Genomic DNA, 21,197 nt, shown 5'->3' with positions numbered 1-21,197 from the left:
ACACAATTTCAGATTTTGTTCAATGATATTTTCATCTAGATGTGTTAAACAACTAAGAACATGGCAGCTTTGTTTGAACCCACCCATTTTTCAAGTCATCAAATATATTTAACACCTGTCCAAAAGGTGTTTCCTGTTGCCCAGGTGTGTCCTGGTAGGTTGATAGTTTAAACGATTAACAGCTCTGAATGTCTACTCTTTGTTTGAGTGCTGGGTTTTCTCTGTGAAGACTACATTTATTTTTTAAAAAGGATAAACCAACATGAAAAACAGAGAGTTGTCTATGGGAGAAATTCCAGCAATTTTGAAGCTAAGAGAAGAGGGAAAAATCAATCGGAGCCATTGTACAAGCATTAGGCATAACCAATACAAGAATTTGTAATGTCCTGAAATGTAATGTAATGTACGAACAACCAGAAATCAAATAAGTCGGCCACGGAAAACAACAGCAGGTGATGACAGAAACATTGTGAGAGCTGTGAAGAAAAACCTAAACAGTGACATCACCAACAACCTCCACAGGACGGCGATCAGGTCAAGCAGGGTGGAGGTAGTGTCATGGCTTGGGCCTGCATGGCTGCTTCTGGAAAAATCTCACTAATCTTTATTGCTGATGTAACTCATGATGGTAGCAGCAGAATGAATTTAGAAGTCTACAGCAAGATTCTGTCTGCCAATTTAAAGAGAAATACATCAGTCTAATTAGCAAGAACTTCACTATGCAGCAAAAAAAAAAAGCCCCCAAACTACTGGCAACACAACAAAGGACTTCATCAACCAAAGGACATCAACCAAACAGCAACTGAAAGAAACTGTGGTAAAAGCATCAAAAAGAAGATCGCAACAGTTTGGTGGTCACTGGGTCACCGGCTTGATGCAGATATTGAAAGCAAGGGATATTAACCAAATATGAAGTATTATTTACTTCAATTTAGTTTGAGACTTTCTGTTCCCATACTTTTTCACAAAAAAACGTACCATGTTCTACGTTGTTTAAACACATCTAGATGTAAATATCAGGAAATGAAACCTGAAATTCAGATCTGTCGGAGTATATTCATTTTTGGATCTCAAACCCAAATGTCTTCAGTGTAGCAAAAACGAACGACTTGGCTTTGCTGTTCCAATACTTTCAGATGGGACTGTATGTGTATAATATTCTATCTGACTGTTTCTAGACTCACTCACAGACACAGGCAGACAGACATTATTTCTGCCCTCTGAACACATAATCAATATGCTGGAGTTTCAGAAACACAGACTTAGATATTACTGGTGTATTATTATGAGCCTTGTGTCTTCAATTTGTTGACATTTCCTCATAAAGTAACAAACGACCACGTACACAATATGCAGCTAAATATAATCCTTTAATCTGCTTCATGGAGCAAAGTCTATTGCTCCCCTAAGAGGGCAAACCGGAAGTTCTGTCTGAAACACATGTCTGATTAACAGTTGACTTACTAGCCGGAAGCAAGCGGCACTAAATTCACAACGATCACAGTTTCAGTTACTACAACAAAACAAGCTCAGCAGGTTGCTTTAACAAAATTCCAACATGTGCTAAATACAAAAGCTACTTGCTAATTCATGTAAAGTAATGTGCGCATGTTGTAGGTAATTTCCTTAATTTATTTTAAATCGTTACAAAAGCAGGACGATGCAAAGCTGACACACCTGTCTAATCAGTCATATCTTACTGAAAGATAACAGCCTGGATAATATATACACACCAGTCGGATCTGTGTGGTGATCAGAATGTAAGGCATCTTCAGGTTTCGACGCGGAGCTGTGGGACGAGTTTCCCCAGAGGATTTGAGTCACTGTCGCGCTGCAGAATTAACCACAGCGCGGTCACTCAGTTTACAATGGAATGCGGAAACAACACCCACCACGTCGGACCAATCAGAGAGCGAGGCTCAATCCGAGCGGCTTCCTATTGGACACGAAGTGCGCTGCGTGCAGCGTGCAATCCAAGTGAAAAGTAGTGAATTACTATAGGGAGTAGGAAGCCGTATGGGATTTAACACTTGAAGTTTTAGTAACCGACTCAGCAAAAAAATCTTTCTACTAGTAATTTATGTCGCCATTTTATTATGATGTGAATTCACATGAGCAATTATCTTGAACTGACCTCAGAACTGTTCTACGAAGTGAAGAGCAGGTCTGTTCGGTTACTGATGATGGATGAAGGATTGGTTGAAAGGATGTAATTGGATCCCTCTGTATACCGAAAAATACCTAAAAAAAAATATTTGTAATGATTTGTTTTAAAATGTGTTAAAACCCACAGACTTTATTACATATTTACAGCTGTGGTCATAAGTTTACATACCACTTGCAGATTCTGCAAAAATGTTAACAACAACAACAACAACAACAACAATAATAATAACAATAATAATAATAATAATAATAATAATAATAATAATAATAATAATAATAATAATATAACCAATAGGGAAAATTTAAATTATTTTTAGTTTTTTATTTAGTTCTGCCCTGAATTAGCTATTTAACACAACACATGCTATTTACATTTTAATGTTTACATATAGTCCACATGACACAATAATATCTAAATTTACACAAATGAACCAGTTAAAAAGTTTACACACGTCCGATTCTTAATACTGTGTGTCATCACCTGGATGATCAATGATTGTTTTTATGTTTTGTGATAGTTGTTCATGAGTCCCTTGCTTGTCCTGAGCAGTTAAACTGCGCACTGTTCTTCAGAAAAATCCTCCTTTTCCTTCATATTCTTTGCTTTTCCAGCAACTTCTGCATATTTGATCCCTTTCCAACAGCAGCTATATGACTTTGTGATCCATTTTTTCACACTTGGGACAATTGAGGGACTCGTACACAACTATTACAAAAGGTGTAAACATTCACTGATGCTCAAGAAGGAAACAGGATACGTTAAGAGCCAGGGGGATGTAAACTTTTTAACAAGATCATCAGTGTAAATTGTTATTTTATTTTTATTTTGTAAATATCTTATGTAGCTTCTGAATGGCAGTACTAAATGGAAAAAAAAGATATTTAAACAAAACAAATGAAAAATTTACACCTATCATACTGTTCAAAAGTTTACACCCCCCTGGCTCTTAATGTAGTGTGTTGCCTTCTTGAGCATCAGTGAATGTTTGCACCTTTGTGATAGTTGTGTAGGATATATGAAACTATTAACATTTTGTAGATTCTGCAAGGCATATGTAAACTTATGACTACAACTCTATTTTAAGAATATATTTCTACTATTCAAATATTAGACACATCATTAAAATACGTATAATGTATTTCTTGGTGCCACAGAGCATCTTATTCTTGAACTGTCCACTCACAAAAGTTGCTATGGATAAATCCAGGGAACTCAAATCCAGCAACGAATACAAGTTAATATGGTATTATAAAGAGATCAGTAGAGATTGGCAGCATTGTGATCTATACTCTCACTTATGTTTTATTATTATTTTAAATGTAGTTGAATCTAATCAGTTAGCATGTTGCATTACTGGCACAAAATTCTGTGCATTGAAAATATGAATCATCCATGAAAGCCAGAAATCAGGCTATAGATTTTACATACAGTATATGGCCGCTCGGCTCATAACATGACCAATTATTGTGTTGAATCTGTATTTACATCCAGCGTGGGCCAGTTCACAAGTATCTGAATTAGGTGAATTCAAATTGCTACCACATTTTGTATGTGGTCTTACAAGGCATTATACTAACAAGAAAAATCTGCAGTATACACATGTTGAGGGTTGGTATGATAAGAACTACTTTTGTTTAGGTGTGAAAAGCAGCAGAGGGCTTTAGGTCTTTGATTTCTTAAGGACTCAATCCTTAGTCCTGGTGGCTGGCCTTTTAATTTCCTCTTGGGAAAATGGCTAATTTCCTCCTTGGAGCTGATCTAATCACTCTAAAATGAGCTCAGGGCTTCTGGGTAAGTAAAAAAGACCCCAGCGGAACAACAGGAGTGGGCTTGATAAAATCAGCAATATGGCTGTGGTGCCAGCAGGAGAAATAAATCATCTGTTGGCTGTTTCATACTCTAATGGGAAAAGAAACTTATGCACAACACTTACTTTTTCAGGTCTGATTGCCTGTGTGTTAGTATTTCATTCTACATCCTAACTTCAAATCAAATAATCAACCAGTGAATCCACTTACATTAATATGCAACTAAATATTTTATATATTTTTAGACTTTTTGCCAGGGATTTGTCAGATCACTTGCTCAGTCACATGAAAAGATAGTCACGTTGGCCTCTCAGTTATATAGCACCTTCTCACTCACAATTCAGCTTTTCCATAAAAACAACATAAAGACCAAGAACAGAAACCACATGGTGCATCTCATAAACCGCAGTTAAACTACAGCACCTGGCAGCTCTGAGGACACTCAGACTCAGGCACCAACCATGCACAAATAGCCAAAAGTCATGAGCAGAGCAATCCCCCTCACCCACAACAGCAGCAGCAGCAGAACACGCAGAACTTATAATCTGAAACAAAATGGAGAACAAACACATAGAGGAGCGTTTAGGTGGTGTGCTCTACTTACTAATTGTGTCCTTATGAGCAATGCTGGCTAAACCAGAAACAGAAACATTCCAAGTTGTGTGCTCTTCTTGTGAATTTATTTGTCAGGTATATATTCATGGACACTACGGTAAAATAATAAAAATTGTATGCTATGTGACTCCTTGATAACACTGTGTAACATAGTTTTTGTTCCTGGGTAGTAAGTGTTATGTTCTAATATATAAAATGGCTCAAAGTTTGCTTTTGTGACCAGGATGTAGGAATTTTGAAATGGCCCTTTTTTAAATTGAGAAAACGGGCAGATTTGAGTCAGAAAAAAATATAGGATTCAAAATGAACGTATTTATACTAAAGTTATACAAAAATTACTGTATAAGATTTAGAAGTGTATATTGCAGCCTCCAAATGTAGTCTCCCATCATGTTCTCGTTATATTGTTCTTTTGGCATTCAAACTCTAGTATATGCTGGTGAAAGTGCTCACCTTGCTCCTCTGTGTATGATCCTATGTTCTTCTTTAATTTATCAAGATGAGCATCAAGAATATGGACTTTGAGTGACATCCAGCAGCTCATTATGCAGTAGTTCTTCTCCAGAATCTCAACCAGCTCCACATAGTTTTCAGCTTTACCCAGGAACCCCAAACTACTGTGGCTGTTCCATGCTGCTTTCTCCTTCCTAGTGAGCTTATTGGAGAATTACTTACACTCCAGGATCTTCTTTATCTGTGGTCCGATGAAGAATTTGACCTCAGACAGCTTAGGAAAGAAGTCTTGAAGGTACATTAAGGCATGCCGACTCTTTATCTAGATCTGTGACTAATTATTTAATAAGGTCCAATTTGTTGTGCAGTGGTGGCGTCAACATATTCCAGGGGTCTCCCAGTGGCTCCCACTTGATGTTGTTCCTCCACGTAGCAAACTGTATCTGCTGTGGCCAGTCCTGCCTTTGGTTAGTGTGCCTCGGTGTCCCAAAGAGAAAGACCCATCAGGCATGCCACCATTTCTCTGACGACCTCCCAGCCATACTTATCTTATTTCAAGGCATCCAGCAATGTCTTGACGCTGTTGTAATTCTCTTTGAGGTCAGAAAAGACAACATATTTTGAAATGTACCTTTATTTTCTGAGTTTACGTGAACTAAAAGACACAAATTCACCCATATTATCAGTGAAAATAGATGTTTCAAAATACCAATGTTCTGGTCACAAACGCAAAGTTTTAGTTGAAATATAACCATTTTCTTTACTTTTGTGGTATAAGCAATTAGGAAATAACACTTACTGTACTACCCAAGAAAAAAAATGTTACATAGTGTAATTGCCAGAGCATGCAGGCAAAACTGATATGCACAAGTTAGTTATCTTTGTATTGGTAGACATCTCAAGATAACTTTCTATCGGACCTTTAGGACTTTCTAACAATTCTCTGACAGACCAGTTTGACTGCAACTAATTATATATATATATATATATATATATATATATATATATATATATATATATATATATATATATATATATATTTACCACTGAGCTGACACTGAAAGCTCTGTATATTTTAAAGGAACACACCAATCTTTTTTTTTTTTTACTTGCACTTGTGTTTGTGTAGGCTGATTGGCATTTCCAAATTCTTTGTGGTGTGTGAATTTGTGAGCAATTGTGCCCTGTGATGGGTTGGCACCCCATCCAGGGTGTCCTCTGCCTTGTGCCCCAGTTCCCTGGGATAGGCTCCAGGCTCTAATCCCCCATGATCCTGTGTAGGATAAGCGGTATGGAAAATGGCTGAATGGATGGATGGATGGATGGACTTGTGTTTGTAAGTGAAAACATCTCAGACTATTATTCACATCTCAGACTATTATTTATGTTCTGAGGATTTCATGGTGGCACAGTGGGTAGTGTCAGGGATCTCGGTTGGTCCTCTGTGCAGATTGCTTGAATTTCTGTGTATATTGTCCATGTGTCCATGTAGGTTTCTTCAAGTTACTCCGGTTTCTTTCCACCTCACAAAAACATAACACTATTCTTCTCCCAAGCATAACAGAAAGGCATTTGCCCTATCATCCTGAGATTGCAAAGTTTGAATACTGACGATGCCACAGCCATCTGTGGTCGGGAGTCCAAGAGACCAATGTCCAGCTTTTGTGGAAACAGTGCTGGAATGCAAGTGGTGTGAATTCTAGGTTATCTGCCAGCTACATCACCAACCAATGAAAAATGCCAAACTTGCTCAAAGGAAAGGAGGTGCAGCAGAAGTGAAAAGCTCACAATATATCAATAGAGTGTATTGTAATGTGTCAAGTTTGATAAACAAGGTCCTGATAAATGTATATCTTACATCATGTGCAAGCAGCTGGTTGTAGTTTTGGCTTTGTGTCAAGGACCTAGGATTCACAAAAAAAATGCTTGTTCTCTTCATTGTGATCCGTTTTCCTTGTCGTTTTTACTTTATTTAACTTCTTCTGAGTATGCCACACCATCAGATATATATTGCATTGAGAAAATTTTAATCATATTTTTGGCAGCATTTGATTGAGGATGTTGAAGAGACGAAAGCCAACAGTCACTCTGACCTTAAAGTGTGAACACAATGTCAGACGATGTTTAAAGGATGGATGGGGAGTCAGGCAAAGAAACAGATGCTATGGGCATCCTGCCATCTCAGTAAAAGCTGGAGCCATAAACACAGAGCATCTTGCACACTGGTTAAGGAGCAGCATTTCTTTTTGACTCGATGCTTCCTGGGATAGACTCCAGGTTTCCCCGTGACCCTGAAGGAAGGATAGGCGGTATAGAAGATGGATGGATGGATGGATATAAATATAATTACTGAATTTTGAAAGTTTTTGGGTTATTGCAAATAGCTGGAAAATATTTTACATGTTTTAAGTTTGATCAATTTAGTGAAGCTTGTTCTCGTCAGCATTCTACTTTTTCTTTTAGATCAGGATTGTCAAACTTATTTTAGGTAATGGGCCTAATTATATTTAGTCCAATGTCAAGTAGACTGGCCAAAAAAGTGACCAATAATATATCAACAACACTACTTAAATTAGTTAATTCTATTCTCTGCTCTGAAAGTTACATTCTGAATGCACAAACAGACTGAACACACACTCAGTGAGCAGTACCAATACCCTGCACATTCACGTAATTCTCCAAACAGCCAATCATGTGGCAGCAGTACAATGCATAAAATCATGCTGATACAGGTCAAGAGCTTCAGGTAATATTAACATCAATGGGGAAAATGTGATCTGATACAACAGCAAGACCACATTTGATTCTATTTCTGTCAGCCAAGAACAAGTATCTGAGGCTACAGTGGGCACAGACTCACTGAAACTGGACAGTTGAAGATCAGCTGGTCTTTTTCTATATCTGAAGCTCTACACCTGTATGTCTGTGCTCATTAGGCTTCCACCTCATGATTGACTAATTGGATAATTGCATAAATGAGCATGGTCCATGAGTATGCAAAATTTATTTACAAACAGAAAACCTAAAAGTTATGATTGCATAAGTATTCACTCCCATTGCTGTGAAACCACTAAATTAGTTCTGATGCAAACAGTTGCCATCAAACATCACATAATTAGTTGAATGGAGCTCACCTGTGTGCAATTAAAGTGTCATGTGATCTCACCAGAGCTTAATTTGAGCACGGAACAGGATCCAGCACCTCTAAAATGTATCACACCTGCATTATATCTATCTATCTATCTATCTATCTATATATATATATATATATATATATATATATATATATATATAGTTTTTTTTGTTTTTTTTGTTTTACTTTTATCTCTTGCTAAATTAGTTCTGGTGCAACTGGTTGCAATCAGACTTTATTTAAAATCCCATTTAAGGCATGTTGGAGACAAGACATGTGGAAAATGGCTCTCTGGTCTGATGAGACCTGCATTGAACATTTGTACTTGGCATAAAGTGCTACACATGGTGGAAACCCAACACTACTCATCAACCTGAGAATACCATCCCTACAGTAACGCATCATATTCAGCATCATATTCAGAGCACGTAAAAATATTCTCAGAACTCCCAGAAAACGTGACAGATTTCACATTCTTGAAAATTAAAGTTCCTATAACCACAACATTCAGAAAGCATTCTGATAACCTAAAATAGTTAGTTGGGCTAAGCCTGTCAAAGTAACTGTGCAAATAATATTAACTGATTCCTCGATTCACTAAGTGTTTTTTCATGTATTGCACCTTATATATGAGTTGTTACCTATTGCTGTTGACAAACAACTATGCAATACAACAAGCTTGCACACCATGCAATTTGCTAATGCAGCAGCAGGTTATTTCAGTTTAAAAGGCCTGACTTGCATTTCCGTTCCTGGCGCACTGACTTGGCAGAAGAGAGCCAAGGGAAGTGGAGGACTCTATCTGTATTCACTTTGATTAATTATCAACAGTCTGCTGGCTGGAGGCTCTTCTGGAGGCTTGTGCAAGATCAGAACACACTAGCTCATATCCTGTGCCTGCAAAGTTTTCCCAACTGCAGCATGGACACAGCACACTCATTACCTTTTATGTCTGCCTGAGAGAACAGTGAAGGAGCATTGCAAATGGCGAATGTCATGTAAGAAATTACATGTTATAAAACAAAACAGACTTTTTGTGCATGCCAGTTTTGAACAAAGCAGGAAAACAGTGAAAAAAACAGCTCATGTAATGACTGTAAAGTAAACACTTTCTTTTCTCTTGTGGCCTGAACAACTTTGGGAAAATTGATTTATGCACTTGCTATTTGATTAACAGTGTGGGTTCCAGTTTGTACCACTAATTTTTCATAGAGGAGGAGATGGGCTTTAAGTCATATGCCAATGCATTTTAATAATAATAGATAAAAAGGATTCATTTATATAATAGTTGTTTTGGGGAAGGAAAAAGGATGGAAGTTCTTCCTGTAGATCTAATACGACATTATTTCATATTGAATAGTACTTGGGTGATGGAACTATTACCCAAACTGCCGTCCAAAACAAATGCAGAGGTATAAGGATCCCCAGCTCCATTCCAGGACATCTTGGTGATCTACTAACTTACAGACACCCAATTAAACACATCAGGTCTAGTAGGTTTTTGTCTTTCCAAGATTTGGAGAAAATTATTCATATTTTTATCACATCGTGGATAGATTATTGTAATTCATTGTACTTGGGTCTTCATCAGTCATCTCTTGCTCGTCTCCAGATGGTTCAGAATGCAGTTGCAAGGCTGTTGACCAGGGCAAAGAAATATGATCATGTAACCCCAATTTTAGCATTGCTCTATTGTCTCCCAGTCCATTTTAGGATCCAGTTTAAGATTCTGTTGTTTGTCTTTAAAACTCTTAATGATCAAGCTCCATCTTATCTTAAAGACACGACATTCATCTAGCAGATTTTTAAGATCTTCTATAGGTCTCTTTTGTATGTCCCTCGATCCCATTTAAAATCGAAGTGGGGTAGAGCTTTTTCAGTTTCTGCCCCTCATTTATGGAATCAATTTCCACTGCACCTCCACCTTGCAACCTCTATCATCATTTTTAAAAAGAGGCTGAAGGCATATCTCTTTTCTCAGGCATTTTAATAAATTTTTTACTATCGTCTATTGTCTGTCTTTATTTGGTTTTATTCTGTCTTCTATTTGACTTTTTATTACTCTGTTCAGCACTTTGGTCGGCTTTGATGTGTTTACATTTGCTATATAAATAAAATTTACTTACACAATTACTAGGTTTGTTAGGAAGGTCACCAAACTGTGCTGGACTGTACTTTTATCATACATCTGCCCAGAATGGCCTATATCCAGAATATTCAGAAAATGTGACATGCTAATATTGACTCATGCCAGTGTTAAGAAAATGTATTACATATTAACAATGATGCCTGTTTAAGTGGGATTCCTTTAAAGGTAACATAGAGCCTGTGATTTTAAAAAGCAGTGCTTCCAACTTCAGGAAACTGAGAATTCCTGCTAGGGACTAAATAGTTATATTTGTTATATTTAAAGCTGCAGTACAGAACTTTTTTTGGTTAATAATGAACAGAAATCAATTATTGAGCAAGCACATAAAAAAATCAGTGTTCAAATCTATCTTCTTATCTTACCCCGATTTGCAAAGCTTATAGTAATGATTTATAAATTGAGCTTTCGGGTTGAATTTCATGGGAAATGTCAGTTGATGTCAGTCGTGATGTCACTCGTGATGTCATTCGTCGTTGCATGGTTATGTCACGTCCGTAAACAGAAAGAAGAAGAGCCGGCTACTGTATCGCGTGTGGGGGATGAGGATGGTGGAGTGTTTGTAGCTTGCTTTTACAACAGTTGTTTAGAATTTAAACTTGTCATCTAGATGGCTGCTTAATCTGGATCGTTCTAAATGCATTCATCAATCAGTACGTTTACATGGACAACAATAATCCACTATTAACCCGATTAAGACGATAGTCTGATTAAGAAACTACCATGTAAACAGCAATTTTTTATTACCTTAATCCGATTAAAGTCATACTTGAAGTAAACACAAATTGAATTAAGACATGTGGAGTATTCCTATTTTAGTTGCATTATCAACGTGCATTACAGACATGTACACACCTTAATCACACTATTAACATCGTGTGGGAGTATTCACTGCATTTTGTGACAGGACACATACACACACGGCAGTGCTCAACCGTTTTACGGCAAACAAAAAAAAAAAAAAAAAAAAAAAAAAAAAGAGAGCACAGCTGTGTCCGAAACCGCGTACTTACCTACTGCAGTATATAGTAGGTGAAATACACGTATATAGTAAGCGAAATACATGTATCTCAACTACTATATAGTAGGTAAGTACGCGGTTTCGGACGCAGCCCACGGCTTCAAGCAGTCATCTATTTGCAAGTACAGAAAGACAAATAACTAAAAATAAAAACACCTAAAACTGTATACGGTACCATAATGAACATGTTATGATTTGATTGTTATGTTAAGAATATGTTAATATGTGAAATCCTGGAGGAATGTCGGATGGTGTGGCGTGGTGATGTAATGACGTGTGCCGTAATGACGTGTGCCGTTATGACGTGTGCCGTTAATCGATCTCTGTTGTATAACATGTAAAACGAGAACACGAAAGGAGTATTCTAAAAGCAACTCATGTAAACACCTTAATCACAATATTGACTTATTCAGAATAAGGTCAATAATTAGATTATTGCTGTCCATGTAAACGTAGTCATTGACATTTTCTGAATATTCTGGATGTGGGCCATTCTGGGCAGATGTATGATAAAAGTACAGTCCAGCACAGTTTGGTGACCTTCCTAACAAACTGTTATGATTCCTTGGTGGAGTCAAGCGCGCACGAACAGACTAGAGTGCGTGGGGCAGATGACAAACGAAGTACGGCAGGAAATCAAGGTCAGATGATCGGGCAAACAGGTAATACCGGGCTTAAGCAGAATCATAGTCAACAAAGCTAAAGTATAAACAAGGATAGTGGATATGAAACTATGGCTTGGTATATGACGAGGCTGCTGAGCGTTTACTTCGTGAGACACTGAAGTTAATGAGGCCTTTTATAACTGAATACTCCAGCGAACTCGAGTGCGGGCATAGCTGGGAAGAGTAGTCCTTGTCTGCCATGTTGGTGGGTGGCACTGTATGCTGAGGACTGCAGCCACACGTTCGCCGAGGCATAACAGAGCCCTCCCAAAAGGCTCACTCCGGGAACCGAATCCCTCCGAGGCCTTATCCTCCTCCGGGGTCCCAGTTTGGCTGGATGAGCCGCATGGAAGTCTCTGCGCAGATTTGTGTCCAGAATGTCCTGGGATGGGATCCAGCACTGCTCCTCTGGGCCATACCCCTCCCAGTCTACCAGATATTCGAGCTTTCCTCTCCTACGTCTGGAGTTCAGGATGTTGCGGACGCCACACCCTATCCCCGGGTTGATACTTGGGGTGATCCCTCTGACGCCGGTCTGCCTTTTGTTTGGCGGTGCGGGAGGCCTGCACTAGCTGTCGGAGGGCGCGTTCCCAGACCTGTTCACTCCGGCGGAACCACTCATCTACCGCTGGTGACTCAGTGGGGGAGGCGTTCCAGGGAAACAATGGCGGCTGGTAGCCCAAGACACACTGAAATGGGATAAGCTGGGTGATGGAATGCCGTGGCGAATTCTGTGCATATTCCGCCCACGGTAGGAAGTGGCTCCAGTCCCCTGGATTGGTGGAGCAGAAGGTTCAGAGGAACCGTATGACCTCTTGGTTGGCCCGTTCTGCCTGTCCGTTAGCCTGTGGGTGGTATCCGGACATGAGGTTAATGGTAACCAACATATTCTCCATGACCCTGTCACTCACAATCTCCTCTGGGATGCCGAAGTATCGGAACACATGTTGGAAGAGGAGTTCGGCTGTGGTAAAGGTGGATGGGATGGCCGGTAGTGGGATTAGGCGCAGGGATTTCGAAAACCGATCAACGATCACCAGTATCATGGTATTACCTTCCGACTCCGGCAAGTCTGTAAGGGGTATTGACATCATAGTCATTGACATCTGGGGGATCAGCTATTGTCAAAACCAACTGAGTTTAACTGAGTTACAAAGGGAAAGCAACAGAACCTGTGCTAAAATGAGAATAAATATCAGCAAGGCTTTTGAGAGGTAGCAAAAACTCAGAGATCTGAAGGGATTGAAAACTGACTCCTGTTTTTTCTGCTGCACAGGTAAAACATTTTATTGGCTCAGTAGGTAGCTAGCTACCATTAGCACACTTGTTCAATTGATTCAGTTAGGTATCAAGTTTCCTATGGTTTTTGATTGTTTGTTGTTTTGGTATTGGCAGTGTGGTAAATTGCACTTAAATATGCTAGCTATGAGAGAGACCAACTCACCTCTACTCTAAGAAATCCGTATTCACCGTATTCAAGTATTGGAGCTAATATACAACCCATACGAATACCTCAGTGTTGCCAAATTTTGTGAGACAAATATGCAACTTCCAAAACAAGCCCAATGCTATTATAACCGGTTATGGCCTCAGTGTAAACAGACTCAATAAATGAGCCTGCAACGTATTAACCTGAAACCACGTGCAGTTTGAAAAGCAAAAACAGAACTTACTTAATAAAAAATCATCAACTGGCAGCAAAGCTTATAGGGAGGACAGGCACTATCCACACATCTCTGATCACCTGTCAGCAGAATATGATTGGAAAGATGAAAATGGAGATTACATTAGAACCATACATAGTATTAATATATATGTTATGCTTATTTTGTTTTTGCTATAAACTGTAATAATTGTGGGACGAATGCTGCCACGTATTCCACGTAATGAAGGTTAGGACGGATGCAAGTGCAGATAAGAGCTTTTAATAAAGAGAGGCAGGCAGATGAATCCAAATCATGAGACAATAGCGTGGTCAAAAACAGGCAATGGGTCAGGCTATCAGCAAACAGGCATAAATGAGGCAAGGAAAGAATCGAGAAGGAGAAACAAGAAACAAGATCAAAGAACATGAATCAAACGAGGAACAGGGTACAAATGCTTGGTATGGTGATAACACTCAATATTTTGCAAAGAGTGAATGCCTCGAAAGTCTATTAAACTGTGGAGTGATTGTGTGTGAGATTGGATGCAGGTGTGCGTGATTAGAATGAATGAGTGTTCTGGGCATTGCGGTCCATGGCGGCCATGTTTTTAGGCCGTAGTGCAGGATGGGAAATGTAGTCACTAGTTTGCTGTGATATGACATTACGCATTACAGCACTGATATTATTGTGAGGCTGTGAGCAGACAGTGGCAATGCATTGGGGAAAATAGCAACCATAAATGTAAAAAAAACCCCAAAAAACTAAGTCACTTGTCTGATTTTCCTAACAAGCAAACATATTTTTTAAAACAAGACCAAAAAAAAGGCAACCTGTGATCCGTGATTTTTTTCAAGTGACTTCAGAAAGAAAGAAGCCCAAAGTCGTGTATTATATGCAGACTTGGTAACTCTGATAAGTATACCTTAAACCATCAGATTCATCCGCGCAGAGGAACAGTGCCAAAGCTCAGCCCATGTTAAAAAAAACAAACAAACAAACAACAAATCTGCAGGTAACTTGCAATTTTACCTTTCAAACAGAGATGGCGATAGAGAGGCAAAGGTTCAGTACTACAGCTTTAATTTAATTATTGATGATAAAAAGGAACCAAATTTAACCTAAGAGAAATTGACCAAACACTTTTTTTTTTTAGGAAACATCAGAAAACTTTTTATGTTTATATTTTGCTTCCTGATATGTGACCTGAAGAATCAACAAGCAAAATTACTTGAACCATGAGAAATGATACAAGAACAAGTTACATCACTGTTAAATATCACTTATCTTGTGTACTGCAAACACATGAAGTGGAAAAGATAGACAATGTGAAGTCAATTAAGTGACAGTGATGTAACTGGCCCACTAATTTTTTTATTATAACCATATGTCTTGGATCTCAGTGGACTAGCGATCATGGATCTCTCTCCCTCTCTCTCTGTCTTTTGTTCATTTTCTCCTAAAACTTTGCAGAATGTGGCTGAGGAGATGTACTAGTGATATTGTGGCCTCCTTAGGGAGATTTTGTCTTACAGTGGAGCTTACACAGATGTAATCTTTCTTAAGTTATAATTTAATAGTTTTTTTTTTTTTAAATCGTTTTCTAAAAGTCCTTGATATATATCAGCCAGTCTATAATATACTCAGCAAAAAAAGAAACATCCCTTTTTCAGGAGATAGAATTATTTTAAAGATAATTTTGTAAAATCCAAATAAGCTTTACAGATCTTTATTGGAAAGTGTTTAAGCAATGTTTTTCATGCTTGTTTAATGAACCATAAACAATTGTTGCACATGCACCTGTGGAACAGTCCTTAAGACACTAACAGTTTACAGGCGGTAAGCAATTAAGGTCACAGTTACAATAACTTAGGACACTAAAGAGACTTTTCTATGAAAAACACCAGAAAGATGTCTAGGTTTCCTGCTCACCTGCGTGAACAAGTCATAGGCCTGCTGCAGGGAGGCATGAGTACTGCAGATGTGTTCAGAGCTGCATTGTCTGTAATGTAAAAACCTAAGACAGTACTACATGGAGACCGGAAGGACAGCTGATCGTCCTTGCAGTGGCAAACCACATGTAATCAGTTGGCATATCCCGTAGTGAGATACTGAACCAAATGCTTGTAAGAGAACTATAGGTTACTACAATAATCCTGGTTCTCTTATAGCATTTGCTTATATTATAGCATTAAGCATATGTTATTATATACAAATGCTTGTAAGAGAACTATAGGTTACTACAATAATCCTGGTTCTCTTATAGCATCAGACCACCTTCTTTGCCTAAAGCAAAGAACAGATGTGCTCATTTGAATGACGTGTTGACGGTGTAAGGGCCCTTAATTACAGCGGTGATGCATCTCTTCCCCCATGCATATGTCACAGCTGTAAACCAACACGAGTTAGCATATTGCAATAAGGGCTTCTGAGGCATATGCAGAGATGCGTATCCTAAAGGGAAATACCTCACTTATTCTATCAAAGAATTTAAACAAAATATTTAAACAAACAGAACACACAACTAAAGCAATGCAAATCAGTATGAGAAACACTATAATCAAACTGAAAACCAGAAAGGACTTCACTTAGTGATTACAAAGATAATTAATTTCACTTCACAGAGAGTAATATAACTGTGTCAGGAATTGGTTTTAGGCAGGTGGTAGCTCCTCTCCTGCTTCATGCTGAAGTCCTCTATCAACTCCTTTGACTTGCAGATGTTCAGGAGGAGGCTGTTCTCCTGGCACCAGTTCTCCATTCTTTTAATCTCCACCAAGTAGGCCTTCTCATCATTATCAGAGATCAGGCCCACCACAACAAGCACCAGTGCTGAGGGTGATGGAGGATGAGACATGTCCACCAACTTGGTGGAGGACCTTGGTGAAGTCTCCTCCTGCTCCAGTCATTATTCAAGGTAGGAACGTCAAAGTTGTCTAGTTCTACAAATACTGTATCTGGTTGTTCACCTGGGTGAAAACTTGGGATGGGATGTAAGCTTGAACTGCTTGTACAAGAAGGGACAAAGCCAACTTTATTTCCTATGGAAGGCTGGGATCATTTGGTATACTTGGGAACTAGCAGCTGTGCTCATTCTATGAATATATTGTGTTGTGCTATCTTTTACACTGCTGTGTGATGGGGCTACAAAGGACACTAAGAGACAAAACTAGAGCATTAGGAGGGCTGTCTCAGGCCTATGACTCTTCTCTATATGTACTTTTATCATAATTGTTTTTAATAATTAAAAACAATCATATCCACTAATCTGCTGATCAGATTAGTTCAAGATCCCAATCAGTCACAGACTTGTCTTGCCAAAATATTGTGCAACACTTTCAGTTATAATGTGTATGTTTCTGGGAATTAATATGGAATTTCAGAGCTCTGGTAATGTCCTTATTTCCCCATATTGCTAGTGTGAGACCACACACTCACCACATGACCAAGTCATGAAAAAGTCATCCAAGTCCATTGCTTCATAGGCAATAAATTATGTCTCCTGCAGGCATAAAGCGCACACACTCAATGAACTAAAAGTTCGAGGCTGCATAATGTTGTGTCATTTGTGTCATCTAGCTGTTAGTGGCTAATAAAATATACTCTTGGACTATGCCAAAGAAAGTCTCCTTGCTATTATTTCTGTGAACAGCATGAAAAATACAATTTCTATGCAAATGTTTGTATATTAGGTGTAGGTACTTAATAGTTAATAACGGTGATGGCTGTATGTTTCTTGACTGTAAGTAATCAGTCTATACCTCCTACTACCAACCTCCATTAATAAACTATTATAACATAATTATTAATTATTAATAAAAAAAAGTATATAAAATAATAGTGACAGTAATAAAAGGCTCAGGGTTCTTCAATAGTAGCTTGGATTCAGTTTTTAGAGACAGCAATCAGTAGTACTGCATAATAGAAAGGTAGTGAATGTTTTGAATGAGTTGATTTTTGTTAAGAATGATTTAAAAGAGCAGTATTTGTATGTGTGTGTGTGTGTGTATGTGTGTGTGTGTGTGTGTGTGTGTGTGTGTGTGTGTGTGTGTTTGTGTGAGCATGAGAGAGAGAGAGAGAGAGAGAGAGAGAGAGAGAGAGAGAGAGAGAGAGAGAGAACTCTGTGGACACACACTCTATCCTAAAGCTAAAACTAAGTGAATTACCATGTGAGATATGTGGCTCTGCCTGCTGGTATGTACATCAAGAGAACAATTAGGAGAAAATTACAATGAAGACTCCACTTATTGTGGATGGCCAGAGATAGAAGCTATAAAAATAGTCGTGGTGACAAAATAAGTTCCAAAGCTCAGTAATATATACAAAGATAAGAGAAAGATCAACATAATTCACAATAAATATACAGAAAATAATACTGGATATTGATAGAGAGGTTTCAAGTGCTTACAATGTTGTCTCCCAAAACAGGTAGGTAATCTTCTGTCACCAGGAACTGATCATTGCTGGATCACAGCAATGGAGAACAAAGAATAATAAAAAAAAAATATTAAAAGGAACCAGTGAATGCAGACAATAAAATGCGATAGAAATTTATGTTTGTGTCTGTGTTGGTGTGTGTAAAAGGTGTACTTATCAAAACGATGCATTGTTATGATCTACTGCTTACTTGGTAATAAGAGTTCTTCCTCAAATCTTTATTCCTTATAAATACAATAAAGCAACCATTTGTGTATAAAGCAAATATTTTGCAGTACATCATAAGGGTTCATCAAGATCCAAAAAAAAAAACCAGTATCTTATGTAGCTTATGTATCTGTTATGATTTTGGGGGAGAAAAAACAAAACAAAAACAAAACAAAACCCTCCAAAGCAAAAATACTCAAAAGTCACATGTGCTAGTCCCTTGAAATACAAGCTCAGCTGATTAAAAAGTTGGAATTAAGTATAAAACCTGCTAGGTTGGAATGAAAACCTGTACCCACATTAGCCCATTATTTTAAGTTGGACAACACACAAAAAATGAAGGGTCATTTGACAACATTCTATTGTAATATGTAACTAGGTATATAGTTTTTTTTTTTTTTTTTAATTGTACAGTATTTACTCATGAAAAAGTCCACTGGTTTATAAGCAGAGTCTGTAAATCAGTCTAGGCATGTAAATTTAAAGGTAAAAGTTTGTTAACACATGATGGTATTTCACAATTACTTATGAAGGTAGACAGTATTTTACACAGCAAAATTTGTTTAGGCTTACAGTTTGTTACAGTGAACATAACAGATTGGTTTGTATTACTATTTATGGTTTTGATGTTTTGGAAACATTTTCTAACCACTTTTCCATCTACATTTTTTTACTGTTACTATTTAACAGCATTGCACTGTAAATTACACAGACACTACACTTAAATTATCATCACCCTTAAAAGGAAAGATAATATTTAAAACAAATTCTGAGTTTGTCTGGAATGATGTGGCTCTCCAGGGGGTGTTTTTTAGTGGATTTAGCAACCAGGTTAACCCTTGTGCATCCTTATGGACATTTTTGTCTTTAAATTTTTTTTTAAAAAATAATTTTGTCTGTGTTAATGCAAGCAGCATACATTTAGCAAAAGGTGTGTATTTTTATTTGAATATTAATATTTCACCCTCATTTGCTTTCATAAATCTATTTCAAACTAGGTACACAAAATAGTTACACTCAGGACCTTAAGGACAAACATGTCCCCATTGAAACCCATTCAAATTGCAACATTTAATCCCCATGATGTTTAAGTATAATATCATGCATTCAGTGTTAATAGGCTTTTATTTTGTTGACAAGGTTTCAAAACAGATTAAAACAAACAAAAAGGCTTGAAATATTTCACTTTATGTGTAATGATTCTAGAATATATGAAAGTTCCACTTTTTTAATTAAATTATGGAAAAAATTTACTTTTCCACGATATTCACATTTTTTGAGATGCACCTGTACATGCTTTTCCTTTTTTTTGTGATTCTGCTGTATTATAGAGCACTGCAGACCAACTGAATAAATGATGCAGATATAATTGTGTGGGTGTGTGTGCTTGTATGGATATCAGAGTTGTGGTTTGTATGTGTGTACTGAAAATTTAATGTGTGTGTGAACAGTTTGAAAGAAAGAAATTATATTGTACTGGAAATCCCACCCCATGTACACGAGTCAAAGAAGGTTACTGAGCTTTGAAGTTTTTTTCATTATGTAAAGAAATCAGCATTTAAAGGTTTAAATTTCTTAATGAATGTTTGTTAGTTATGATTAGAACTGATGCTGTGAAAAGTGGAAAGTGAGTGACGTCAGTGAAAATGGAAAGAAATATGAATATATAATATTTTTATGACAGTTTATGGACATGGACATTTTGTCCTCTATGGACCCATGTGTAACTTTTTTTAATTGGTGCACAAGAGTTAAGGATGAGCTGGCTATTAAAGAAAAATTTGACTCCCTCAACTCACTTATCTTTTTCACCGCAAAACTAGATAACTGCCTTTGTGAATGGAATCCTGGGAGGAGCCCATGCAGTTGGGTTGGGCCAAGCTTGCCCCAGCAGAACACCACCGGAGAGTGAAAGCAGGTGAGTGTATTTACTGTGGTTAGCTTGGTCATTTCCTTGCCACTTACCAACTTCAGCCAAAAGATGGGGACTGAAGAGGAGGTAGTTGGCTCACCAGTAGCCCCTCACCTACTGGTGAGCCAACTACCTCCTCTTCAGTGCCTCTCTCCATCCAAGCCACTCTGTGTCTTAATCAACACTCCCTTCAGCTAAACTTAATCTTCTCTCCATTTTCTCCTTTGGTATTGGAACATTTGTGGTTAATGCGATATAACCCACACACTGGTCAGCAGAGAAACTAGTAAACTGTAGCTCTTTCTGTCATTTCTCCTGCCTGTGGTTTGCCCTTCCTCCTATACAGGCCGCTGAAGCTTCACCTGTTCTGGGCCCCCCTGATCTGTTTGTTGTTCCCACAGAGTACCATGACCTGGGAGAGGTCTTCAGCAAAGACCGGACCCTCTCCCTGCCAGGACACTGTCCATATGAGAAGTAAATCAATGATTCCTTTGCCGCCAGCATAATCAGGCCCTCCTCTTCCCCCCTGGGTACCAGTTTCTTTTGTGGCCAAGAAAGACTGCACTCTCCATCCCTGTATTGATTACAGTGGCTTGAACACCATATCCATCAAGAATAAATACCCCTTACCACTTATCAACTTGACCTTCAAACCACTTCATGGCAACCATCTTCACCAAGTTGGACCCAAGGAATGCAAACCACTTGGTCTGAATAAGAGAAGGCAATGAGTGGAATGTATATCAGGTATAGATTTTTACACACCCCTTGGCCACTTTGAGTATCGCCCATGCCCTTCGGCCTCATCAATGCCACAGTAGTAGTCCAGGCTCTTGTGAACAACGTCCTCAGGGACTTTCTCAACTGCTTCATCTTTGTTTACATAGTTGACATCCTCATCTTCTCTCACACCCTTGTTGAACAGACCATCCATGTCTGTCAGGTTTTTCAATGGCTAATTGAGAACAGATTGTTCATCAAAGTGGACAG

General features: G+C 38.2%; 1 protein-coding gene across 1 annotated transcript in view; it reads right to left on the bottom strand.

The window, feature by feature from the left end:
• gchfr (GTP cyclohydrolase I feedback regulator) overlaps window positions 1-1,886 on the bottom strand; it is an 11,503-nt gene extending 9,617 nt beyond the window's left edge. The window contains exon 1 of the mRNA XM_017476794.3: window positions 1,734-1,886. Within this exon, the coding sequence (XP_017332283.1) occupies window positions 1,734-1,769 (36 nt within the window). The 5' untranslated portion in view covers window positions 1,770-1,886. The remainder of the gene's footprint in view (window positions 1-1,733) is intronic.
• Window positions 1,887-21,197: the final 19,311 nt, after the last annotated feature.

This window comes from Ictalurus punctatus, chromosome 9, assembly GCF_001660625.3.
Source record: "Ictalurus punctatus breed USDA103 chromosome 9, Coco_2.0, whole genome shotgun sequence".
NCBI lineage: Eukaryota > Metazoa > Chordata > Actinopteri > Siluriformes > Ictaluridae > Ictalurus > Ictalurus punctatus.
This window is presented reverse-complemented; position numbering and strand designations above follow the sequence as displayed.